Raw genomic sequence first — 11,943 nt, 5'->3', positions numbered from 1 at the left:
TATATATATATTTAGAACAATAGCAATATGATCAAATTACAGGAGCTCAATCCATAGTGTATCTAATATACATATATAAAAAATATTTTTAAAAATATATGTACAATACATTAAATAGCTCTTTCACAAAATCTGAAGCTCTAACAAAGTAAGCGTGCACACACACACACACACACACACAATGATGGTGTGTGCTCGCAATGTGTGGATATGTATGTAAATATATGTGTGTGTGTGTGTGTGTGTGTGTGTGTGTGTGTGTGTGTGTGTGTGCGCGCTCGCGCACAGGGGCCTCAGGACCCGGCCCATTCAGGTGCCCCACCTCCGCCGGATAAGTTCGGCTGGCTGAGGAAGTTCTGCGGCCGCGGGATCTTCAGGGAGCTTTGGAGGAGTCGCTACGTGGTCCTCAGAGGAGAACACTTGTTCATATCGGAGAAGGAGGTCAGAATGACGAGCATCACACGTGTGTTTGTGTGTGTGTGTGTGTGTGTGTGTGTGTGTGTGTGTGTGTGTGTGTGTGTGTGTGTGCAGATATGCATACACAGGCACTCAAACACACGCGAGCACAGGTACAGTGCATACGCAAAATATTGCACACACCCAAACACCCATCCAAACATGCACCCCCCCCCCCATCCCAACAGTCACTCACACGCAGTCACATGCGCACGGTCAAACAGGAAGACACTCAAACAGACATGCAGTCAGATACAAACATTGAAAAACGCGCAGAGTCGCATCGAAACACATGGACGTTGGCACACACGCATGCACAAACCCAAAGACGCGGGCTGCCAGCTGAGCAGTCAACACGTGCGACGGAATCAAAGATCATGTGACACCACCGAGCCTGCAGCTGATACACACTGATGAGCATTCATTTGCACATGGACTTGCAAAGACATGGATGCCTGAGCAAATGCACATTTACACACGTGCGCGAGCACGCACACACACACACACACACACACACACACACACACACACACACACACACACACACACGCAAAGACGCAGTTAGTCATTTCCAGGCTGAGATTTCAAATGCATGATGTTTTTGAACGCGTGCATTAACCATCGCCGCGCAATCATGTGTCGGCTCTGCGTTAGGGTCAAATGACTGTTATTAGTGCCGCACTAACGAGCTGAGAGGCATTGAGGCGTTATTATCAATCCCTCTCGCCGTTTCCCATTAGGAGCTCAAGAACATGCGCGCCTACCGAGCGCGCAAGCTCGTGCGTTCTGTGTGAAGCGCCGGCCAGTATCATGTCGATCACATATTGACACACTTATTGACTCGTTTGTACCGCCGCCTTCTTACGCAACAGTTGTCGGCACTGAGCACTCGCGCAGGTCATGTGGTTCTGCATCGACGTGCCCATGCGACCAGTATGGCTGCAATTTCCCAAGCCAATGGCGTCACAACAGCTGCGTGTATGGATGCAGTGCCAGAGATGTTCAGTAATGCACACCAAGGGGAAGAATATCCGCAATTTGAGTGAAAGTGTTTCAGTATTGCACGAGAGCGTCGTGGTCTTCTCTGAGCGTTGCCGTGTTTTACCTTCTCAGGTGAGGGACGAGCGCAAATCTCAGGAAGTCGTGGACCTGGCCGACTACGAGCGCTCGGAAGAGTTGAGGAAGGCCAAGAGTCGCAGCAAGAAGAACCACAGCCGCTTCACACTCATCCGATGCCGACGGCGCGGCAACACGGTCGGTTCAACGCCTCCTGACCATTCCGTCATCACTGCGTCGGGTCTTTTATACAATGCACCTAGACAGTTCGAGGAAGAAAAAAAAAATCCCTGTCATACTTGTCCGGGAGTAGGCGAGAGATGAATGAGTCCGGATGCAATTAATGCCGCTCGGAATCTTTCATCAGTCAACACCATATCAAGATTTTGATGCAGTAGCCATTTTGGGATTTCCAAATCCAATCAAAGTCACTAGAGGACGGACCGAGATAGTTCCTGAACCCTTTCGGGGACAACAGTCACGACAGTGGATAGCTTCTCATGTTATCAGGTTACAGGGTGCACAAAAGGGTTAAAATATATGATATATTGATTAGCGACTACATTTGGAATCATCCATTGTAGTCACAAAGGGGTTTTATATAGAGGACTAATTTTATTTTTTTCCAGTGCTGTGATTCAATCCATCAATTTGTCTACAACTCACTACACATTCATTCATTCGTTCATTCATTTTCCGATCTGCTTATCCTCACAAGGGTCGCGGGGGGTGTCGGAGCCTATCCCAGCTGTCTTCGGGCAGTAGGCGGGGGACACCCTGAACCGGTTGCCAGCCAACCGCAGGGCACACAGAAAGAAACAACCATTCGCGCTCACACTCACACCGAGGGACAATTTGGAGTGTTCAATCAGCCTGCCATGCATGTTTTTGGAATGTGGGAGGAAAGCGGAGTACCCAGAGAAAACCCACATATGGGAACATGCAAACTCCACACAGGGAGGCCGGAGCTGGAATCGAACCCGATACCTCTGCACTGTGAGGTCGACGCGCTAACCACTGGACCACCCACTGGGCCGCCCACTCACTACACAGTGGATAGGAAATGATTCCCAGCACACCCTACATGTCATCGTCTGTGATGTCATTTCCTGTAATGTCATGATGCAATTGAAGTGTGGAAGAGTTTCGGATCCTGGACGTGGGATTTTTTATTTTTTTTTTTAGATCATTTTAGGACAGTTTATGGAAGTAGCTGTAGTTTTTCAGGGCGAGGAGGATTTCAGGGTAAGAGGTGTTTTGGGAAGTAGGTGGGCTCAGGATGAGGAGTCGTTTCAGGATTTGGCATTTTTTGAAATCTTTTTGACATTTATGAGATGGAGACATTTCGGGGGAAGGTTTTGAATTGTGTCGGGGTGGCTTCAGGAACTAAAAGGTTTCGAGGTAGAATAATTTCAGGATGTGGGATGCTTTGGGCTGATGATGTTGGGACAGACGTCAGGATGTGTTGCAGCTTTTGGATGATGTCACCCTGAGGATTTGGGCCACTTTGCGTTTGGTTTTATTCGGGTGCTGGAAAAGCTTCCGAAGTGCAGCAGCGGGACTCTTTTGCGTGTTTTAGTGATGTCACAGGACGCGCAAAGAGATTTACTTCATCCCTGCCTGAAAGTCGCTACGTCGTCATTGGTGGATTTTCTCCGGCATCCCTCTGGTGAGCGGTGGGCTGAATTTAATGCCAACAACGACTCTGCCTCAGCCGTTCTGACTGGCTGAGCTTGGGGCTTGTTTTTTTTTTTTTCCCTCCATGTAAAAAGATTTAATCCACAGAATCCCATTAGTGTGTCACAGGACGAGTCGGAGCGGAATAATCTGACGGCGTTAGCATTGGTGTTAGTACACAGCCCCGCTGCTATCTTCATCCTCATCATCATCTTCACCACAGTGACGTCATCTTCCATCATGGACGGCGTGTAAAAAGATGTGCTATCCCTTCCCTTGAGAGTGTGACGGACACTCGCATTCTCACATACGGGGGCACAATCGTCATCGCGACGTCTTCAGGTGATGAGCCGGACATATCGTCCGTCCTCTTTCAGGTTCCCAACCTTCTCTTCCTGGCCGTCAGTCCCGAGGAGAAAGAGTCATGGATCACCGCTCTCAATGTCGCCATCGCCAAGGCCAAAAATAGAGTTTTGGACCAGGTCAGCAACTCTACGCAGTCACTCATCCAAATGTTCTTTTTTTTTTTTTTTAACTCATGTTAGCGTGTCCACAACTCCGCATAGCAACACAACCAAATTTGAAATTCCCGCATGTGAAATGTCAATTAACATCCAAATGTCCACATCTCCTCATGGCCACAAGTCCAGAGATGTCCGCATGTCAACTCCTGAAAATGTCCACAAAAATCCATCCTCGAACTCAAAAAGTCCACATTAACGTTGCGACACTTAAATGTCCACACAATCACATTTTGATGTGCGTATGTACACGTGACCGGGGAACCCCACGTGTGTCCGAGAACACGTCATCACACGTCCTTTTGGTCTTATTTGCGCACATCCACACAAGCATGTCCCCGTGTCCAAATGTCCACAAGTACACGGCCGCCTCTCCCTCCAAACGACCAGCTGGCCACACATCCAAGCCGTCCTGAATCACATACTTTGGTCCTCATGCGCGCACGTCTAAATGTCCAGCGCACATGTTTTAAATGACCATACAAGTATGTTCATGTGAGCAACACCGTGGAAACGAGTCCTTTGAATCCACTGAATTTGAACTTGCACGTGATTCCAACGTGGGAAACGGGCATAATTTTCAACCTGCATAGGGGGAAATTAATTAATTAGGTGTGACCTTGGACACGTCCTCATCTCTTCATTTCCCCCCACATCCGCTTGCGCGTAGGTGACCATGGAGGAGGATGTGTTGGTGCATCCCACCCGAGACCGAGCCAAGATCCCGCAAGGACGCCGTCTTCCCACCCGGGGACATTTGATGACCGTGGTATGGCGCCCTCAAGTTGTCCGCCACATCTGAATTTGTGTTTTCTCATCCGTCATCTTCTTTTGGACGTCCAGGCCTCCTCGTCCTGTCACGGCATGCTGGCCCTCGATCTAGTGGCCGAGGAGGAAGGCTTCTCAGAATGTGACGGCACCTCCTGGGAGAGTGTGTTCCGCGTGGGCTCCAATGGGCGGGTGGCAACGGCGGCGGCCGGAGGCGGCGGACGTCAGCGTTCGGGGACGGACGTGTCCAAACTACGAGTACGAACCAAGGAACCCAAAGTGAAGACGGGAAGTCTGCCCAGAGGAAGCGAGCGTTCCTGGGGGAAATATTCCCACCTGGAAAACTCCAAGGTGCACAAGAGCCAACAGCTGCAGGTAAGGAGATCGAACGCATCGTGGAAGGACGTGTTGATGTGAGCGTGCATCTTCTTTCAGGTCCTTCAAAAACATTCCAGAACCCCTCAGCCTGGGAAGCGGAACAGCATCGTGGGGCGGAGCCGCTGCGCATCCATGGATGAAGTCCTCTCCTCTAGGTGGACACAAAGGCTGGAAATGACTGCCTATTCGCTATCTCGGTCACAGGTGTCAAAGTCAAGGCCCGGGGGCCAGATCCGGCCCACCACATCATTTTATGTGGCCCACAAAAGCAAATCATATGCGTCAACTTCCATATTTGCTTAAATCTATACGGAAATCCTTTTGTTACCCGGTTTACACTCACTTGAACAATAGTTGAAGAAACAAACAAATAGTTGACTGATATCAAAACTCGTAATCCGTCTTTTTTATTTATTTATTTTTTTATAATACGATGCGATGATTTAATAATACGATGCGATGATTAAACATTTCTTTGGTCGTAACGGCCCTCCGAGGGAAGACGTAACTCCAAAGTGTACCGCGACAAAAATGAGTTTGACACCCCTGATTTCGGTATTGGATTAATCGTTTTGGCTCAACTATATAGTCCACGGCCGCCCCAGTGGTCCAGTGGTTAGCGCATCGACCTCACAATGCAGAGGTGCAGGGTTTGAATCCGGCTCCGGCCTTCCTGTGTGGAGTTTGCATGTTCTCCCGTGCTTGCGTGGGTTTTCTCCGGGTCCTCCGGTTTCCTCCCACATTCCGGGCTTTAGATCTTACCACTAGTTCAGGGTGTCCCCCGCCTACTGCCCGAAGACAGCTGGGATAGGCTCCAGCACCCCCGCGACCCTTGTGAGAATAAGCGGTTCAGAAAATGAATGAATGAATATATAGTCCACCATCTAGAGGTCAGTGAATGCAATTACAGATTTACAGACAGGGATTCTTTTTTAGGAACCATCCCAGTCCACTAAATCAGGGGTCCCCAACCTTTTTTGCCCCACGGACCGGTTTATGTCAGACAATATTTTCAGGGACCGGCATTTAAGGTGTGGCGGAAATAATACAACAAAATAATATGGTATGAGCTGCATGAAAACTGTGGTGTTTTCGAAATATAATAATAAACACAAGGAGCGTCTAATCTGGCCGCAACACTCCAATCGCTATGGCAATGTTTAATGCCTTCAAAATACGATACAACGCAAATTCAAAGTGCATGAAAATGACGACTCACCACAGCACCGAGCTTGATTTTCTGCAACCAGACGGTCCCATCTCGGGGTAATAGGAGAGACAATGACACCGCAAGTGTGTGGTTTATGTCCAGTCTACTTCGTAATTTTGTTTTCGTCGCCGTTGCTGCATAATCCCCCCGCCTCACACAGGTAGGATGTCGGAAATAGCAAAAGTGCTATTGTGGCGATCTCAGAGTATTCAGACATAACTTTAATCCAGTTGTCTCGAACGTACTTTTAAGGCCGCCGTCATTTGCGATCTCCAGCAGTTTTTTTACTCATTTTGCGAGCTCCGGTGTTTGTTTTTAGCCTAATTGGTCGCGTTACGGAGAAGCGTGGCTTGACGTGTGTCAAGCTGGACACAGACGGATGTAACGGAGAATCCGGTAAGTTTTCAAAATAAAACATCTTTCGTATTCCGAAATAAATAAAACGGAATTAAGGCAAGTTCTTTCTGTGCGGCCCGGTACCAAATGCCCGGCGGACCGGTACCGGTCCGCGGACCGGCGGTTGGGGACCCCTGCACTAAATGCCTCTTCTTGTCATTGACAGACCGGCGATGATTCGCTCTGAGTTGCGTTGGGCTCTCAGCCGACGTCCTGCAGAAGAGGAGGGCGGAGCCTCGGTGCAGCCCGTGGGTCAACTGCAGTCTCTCATCGCCCAGAAGATGCAACGGGCGCAGGAACTGCTTGAGGAACTACGACTGCAGGTTAACACTCTTCTTTGTTTCGCCTGAGCATTAGTCAGCTTGGCTAATCCCATTGACCGAAGCCCGCTGGGTCATTGTGCTGATGAGCCTCTCAAAGACGAACCTCACTGGCAAGGTTGACTAGTCCTCCTGACTGGCCCTGCGGAGTAGTTGTGCTAACTTGCCATGTTGAAATCTTGTTGCTGGCTCATACTACTGACTCATCATCTTAACTTCTCTTATCGACTAGTCGCGTTGACGAGTTTGGTTCCTCATGTGACTCCATGAGGGTACATGTCTTGTGACAGGAGCTGCAGAAGGCCAAGGCTGAGCGAGAGAGAGGAGGAAGCGCAGCGTTTGAGAAGGGGGTGGAGTCTCCTCGTCTTCATCACCTCAGGGGCGGAGACTCACCTCATTCCAGGTGCCATGCAGACACGCGTGACTCCCTATGACGCCAACTTGGGTGAACTTGTGTTTTTTATGCGTCCTCAGGTCATCATTGTCTCCTCGTAGCCGTAGCGGTGATTCTCCTGGCCCCCGACGTAAGGACTCGCCCCGACTGAGAAGTCGCGAATCTCCACGCTGCAAAGCCCACAAGAATCGTTCCCGGGATGTCGATTCCCCTCGCTCCCGAGGCTCGCGGTCTTCCGCTTGTCCAAGCGACTCCCCTCGTCTGATTGACTCGCCCGATCCTTCCTCAGAGGCGCTCCGTCTTCCCGAATCGCCGCCGATCACCCTGGGACCAGACAGCGGCGCCGTGGATTTGCCGGCCAAGTCGTCGACGTGTCCACACAGCGGTGACGATTCGTCCTGCGAAGGTCACAACGAATCCAAGAGCTTGTCAGAGTCGTCAGACGCCTGTCAGACCAAAACGCCCCAAAAACCGAAGCAGGATGAGGTGGAGCTCCAGAAGAGGTGTGCTGAGGCAGAGCGCCTCCTAGTGGAGGCCATGTGTTCCTGGCAGGAGGCGCAGGAAGTGCTGCAGGAGGTAAAAGAGCTGCAGAGTCACACGTTGCGACGCCAGCGTAGGAGAACCTACGAGAAGATGACGCCGACCACGCCCGCCTCACCCGAGGGCGCGGCAGACGTCGACACGGGCAAAGTGGCGACGTCGCCTGAGGACGAGTCTGAGTCGCCCTGAACCAAACTTTATCCTTCTCAGGAAATTTCCACTTTTATACCACCTTGCAGGGCATGTGTGTTTTCCAACCAGCACTTATCACGTGACTCCACGGAATTCCACGGAAGCACATCTGACTCAACTTGATTCCAGGTGACTCTACGTTGATGCCAACATGACTCGAGGTGCCCCCCGTTTCATTCCATGTGATTGCATGTTACTCCATTTGACACTGTCTGACCACGTGACTCACCTTACTCCACCTGACACCTTATGACTCCACTTGATGCCATCTTTCTGAATCAACTTGATTCTATGTGACTCCACATGACCCAAAGTAACTCCACTTGACTCCGTTTGATTCCACGTGACTCCATATGACTCTGCTGGAGTCCAACATGACTTCTCGTTATTCCACCCGTCTGCACAAAGTACGAGTCCGAGTCGCCCCGACTCTTCCTCCTCAGGAATCTTCCACTTTTCTTCCAATTTGGAGGGTACGGGTGCCCTTCTCTAACCAGCAGAAAAAACAAAATGGGTCATCAATGCGATGATTTGCTGCTGCAGCACTTTTCAACACGTTTTCAACTCGGATGGGTTTTCTTTTTTTTCCGAGCAGACTTTTCTAGCTGAAAATGGAAATGACTGAAAATGGCTCGTGGCTTCCTATGAAGTCTCGCAATCGAGCATGCGTTTGACAACCAGCAATAAGAAGCAACAAAAATGGCTTCCTATCGATGACACGAGATGGTTATTTGATGCTTTGGATAAAACTTGCTGGGCTGACTTTTTGTCCAAGTCACCGAGCAGATTTTTTTTTTTTTTTTCTCTTACAATGATTAAGTCATCAGCAATAACGTCATCAGCGATGACGATGTCATCAACAACTTTCAAACTTGAACGTTTGTATTCTCAAGGAATTTTTCAAGTCTGCAATACGCCAAGTTTAAAAAAAAAACAGCACAAAGTCAATAGTTGTTTTGTTTTTTTTAAAAGGTGTGAGTTTAATTTGTTTTGAAATAATCATTTGAAAACATTGACTTTTAAATGTTTGTGTTTGTTGTGTTCATTCTGGAGGACATTTGGCCTCCCTTTCAGTCCTCTTTTTATTGATATTGTCATGACTATCATCCTAATGTTTTTAGCTGATTTAATGTGACGATGTTGCCGCTTGTGTCTAAAAAGCACAAACACACGCTAGCACACACACACAGCGTCGACCTGCCTGACCATTATGGGATGTCAGAAGAAGGCTGGCTGCACTGACAATCTCAAACAGGAAGTAGGGATTTAAAAACAAAAACAAAATCTGTACACATGCACACACACTTGCTGTTTGTTACTTCCTGTTGGAAGCACACGTGAAATAAAAGTCATCAAATCAAAACCAAATGCGGTCACGTCGTTCAAATGCAAACACTCGCAGTCAAAAATTTACATAGGTTCAAACTCCGTTCACGCACTCACATATTCACAATTTTATACTCCCCTAACATCCCCCCCACCCCATTCATACACTTACACTGACTCACACTCCCTCATGTGCGCACAGACTTGAATACACGTACATGACCCCAAAAAAATGATTTCATGCAACGGCAGCAACGCTTGGGAGGCTCACACACACACACACACGCACACACGCGTGCAGCGCACAGGTCAGTGAGCTGTAATAAAGAGCAGAGCAGCAGATGTAGGGCAGACGAGCAACATCGCTCCATTACACATCCGACACAGGCGTGCGTGTCATTACACATTCATGTATGCACATTTCTTTACGGCTCATCTGCAGCCGCACGTGCGCGTGCTGACGCCTTAAAGGAGAATTCAAGTCATCACCTCTTCCGCCTGATCTTCACCCTCATCTTCCTCAGCCTCTTCTTGAGCTGCTGTCAATCTCGGCAGGTGTCAATCATCCTGATGTCTTGCTCGTGTGGCCAATGGCAGCTGGAGGGGGAAAAAAAATATATAAGAGATTGCAAAAGTTCGATAACTTCAAGTTGGCCTCCGAAATTCAAGTTGGCCTCTGATTAGCACAACAACGATCACAAGAAGATTCAGATTGTTAGGATTCCTAATGAGAGTTTTCGAGACAGGGTCAAGTTTTGAAATGGTTGTAAGTAAGGATTTGGGAGAAAATAATTTCAAGATTTCAAAAAAGTGTTTCGGGGCCATTTTAGGGTTTCAAGGGTGACTTGATTGAATTGATGCCCGAAAAAAGGATCAGGTTTGAAATTGGGGCTTCAAGGCCAGTTTAGGGTTTAAAGAGAGCATTAGGGTTCCACATTGAGGCCTTAAATACAGATTAGGTTTTCAAATTCAGGTTTTGAGCCCATTTCAGGGATTCAAAATGGGATTAGGGTTTCCAATGAAGGGTTCAAATCAGATGGCGTGGCTGTGAAGACAATCTTAGGGTTGAAATTAGTCTTTCAAGACCATTTTACGAATGCCAATTCAGGCATTAAATGAGGATTTGAAGGCAATTTTAGGGTTTCAAGGCTGGGTTAGGATTTCAAATGACAGTTTGACTGAGGGCGGGGAAAAAACAGCTTTCACAGTGTTAGCATGCGTGCTAAAGAGATTATTCAGTGACATCAAAACACTCCCAAAAGTTTAAATTATTTACGCTTGGGTGTCATCATCATCATCACTCGCATCTTTTATTTACCTACACGCACGCACGCACACGCACACGCACGCGCACACACACACACACACACACACACATACACAGCCTAATGAGAACAAACTGTAACACTGACCTGGAATGTAAAGTGTATAAGGGTGTGTGTCTTTGTGTGTATGTATCTTTGTGTGTGTGTGTGTGTGTGTGTGTGTGTGTGTGTGTGTGTGTGTGTGTGTGTGTGTGCGTGCGTGCGTGCGTGCGTGCGTGTGTGAGTCAAAGCCCCGGAGCCGCGTTATAAACGTCAAATTTCCCTCTTTTCTTTCTGCTTGTTAGCCGGCTAGCAACAGAGCTAAAAATACTTCCTGTTTGTCAGCACCGTGTGACCTCATCACATAACCGTGAGCTCACTGTAATGTCATCAACACAGCCGTATGTGTGCATGTTCACGATGGTGTGTGCGCGCGTGTACATGTATATGAGTTAGTGTTTCAAAAATAATCAAAATCTTTGAGGTCAGAGTAAACATTTAGATAAATGCGTATACTGTACACACACTGTCAGAGGTAATGGCAACAAACTTAAAAGACATCCCAACAAAGGTGACAATGTGCTCCTTATCCTCGTCTGTTGTAGAGGGTGACGTCATTCAGCAGATAACAACAAACAGCATATTGAATAATAAATTAGATTAAATTTACTGTCGTTGGCGTGTCACAGCAGAAATAAGAGGTCGCCATCTGCTGGACAATAAGTGCACATCATGTGAGTCACTGAATATTGTACAGTACAGGTGCTACTGTACACCAAAGTTGAATTTGTATAAAAAAAATTTAAAAAAAGCTATAAAAATCCAGTCCACAACAATGGTAAAAACTATTAAAGTATCTCAATGAGACATTTTTTTTTCCAACTGGAGTTTGTCATAAATACAGCAGTCATTTTTTTGTGCCTTCTCAACTCAAGTTAGAACAAACTAAGTCACTCTATAATACTGTAAAAACGAACTGCTAAAATGTGTCACGTTAAAACTTGAATGTTTTGTTGTGTTAAAACGTGAAATTTGGTAGAGAGAGTCGCGAAAGCTTCTGGTCTTTCACATGTCACATGTTCACTCCTTTTCTACGGGCAGAGGCACTTACGTCATCTCTTGGCGTAACTATTATGACATCAAATATGGTCCACTTACCATGAACACTTGTGAAATGACAAATACGCTCAAAATGAGAGCGATTCTTAGAGTACTTGGTTTGGCTAAACGAGGAAGTGCCGCGCACCTTGCAACACTACCGATTGGTCAAATGCTGCAGTGACGCTAAATTATCATCGCTGATTGGCCGGCTAGGAATCAATCGGTTGGTCCACATCCTCTTGGGCGGGAAGACACCTGACAGATTGACAGTCAGCTGGAAAAGGACGCAAATCAGCTAACGATT

General features: G+C 47.6%; 1 protein-coding gene and 1 long non-coding RNA gene across 4 annotated transcripts in view; one reads left to right on the top strand and one right to left on the bottom strand.

Annotated features, from left to right (window-relative positions):
• Positions 1-8,842, top strand: part of LOC109528017 (pleckstrin homology domain-containing family O member 1-A-like) — a 9,818-nt gene extending 976 nt beyond the window's left edge. Inside the window, exons 2-10 of one of the 2 annotated variants that reach the window (XM_019890284.1) lie at positions 289-441; positions 1,570-1,710; positions 3,567-3,671; positions 4,381-4,479; positions 4,554-4,853; positions 4,914-5,011; positions 6,629-6,785; positions 7,073-7,185; positions 7,257-8,842. In XM_019890284.1, the coding sequence (XP_019745843.1) occupies positions 289-441; positions 1,570-1,710; positions 3,567-3,671; positions 4,381-4,479; positions 4,554-4,853; positions 4,914-5,011; positions 6,629-6,785; positions 7,073-7,185; positions 7,257-7,905 (1,815 nt within the window). In that variant the 3' untranslated portion in view covers positions 7,906-8,842. Of the gene's footprint in view, positions 1-29; positions 442-1,569; positions 1,711-3,566; positions 3,672-4,380; positions 4,480-4,553; positions 4,854-4,913; positions 5,012-6,628; positions 6,786-7,072; positions 7,186-7,256 lie in introns of those variants that run through there. The other variant, XM_019890283.1, reaches the window with a different exon arrangement.
• The window catches only part of LOC109528022 (uncharacterized), a 14,701-nt gene extending 2,802 nt beyond the window's left edge, over positions 1-11,899 (bottom strand). The window contains exons 1-3 of one of the 2 annotated variants that reach the window (XR_002170620.1): positions 11,697-11,899; positions 9,724-9,831; positions 1,663-1,771 (exon numbers count right to left, since the gene is read on the bottom strand). This is a non-coding gene — a long non-coding RNA (uncharacterized LOC109528022). Of the gene's footprint in view, positions 1-1,662; positions 1,772-9,723; positions 9,832-11,696 lie in introns of those variants that run through there. The other variant, XR_002170619.1, reaches the window with a different exon arrangement.
• Between the last annotated feature and the right edge of the window lie 44 nt (positions 11,900-11,943).

Source organism: Hippocampus comes, unplaced genomic scaffold (genome assembly GCF_001891065.2).
Source record: "Hippocampus comes isolate QL1 unplaced genomic scaffold, H_comes_QL1_v1.1 scaffold71, whole genome shotgun sequence".
Lineage (NCBI taxonomy): Eukaryota > Metazoa > Chordata > Actinopteri > Syngnathiformes > Syngnathidae > Hippocampus > Hippocampus comes.
This window is presented reverse-complemented; position numbering and strand designations above follow the sequence as displayed.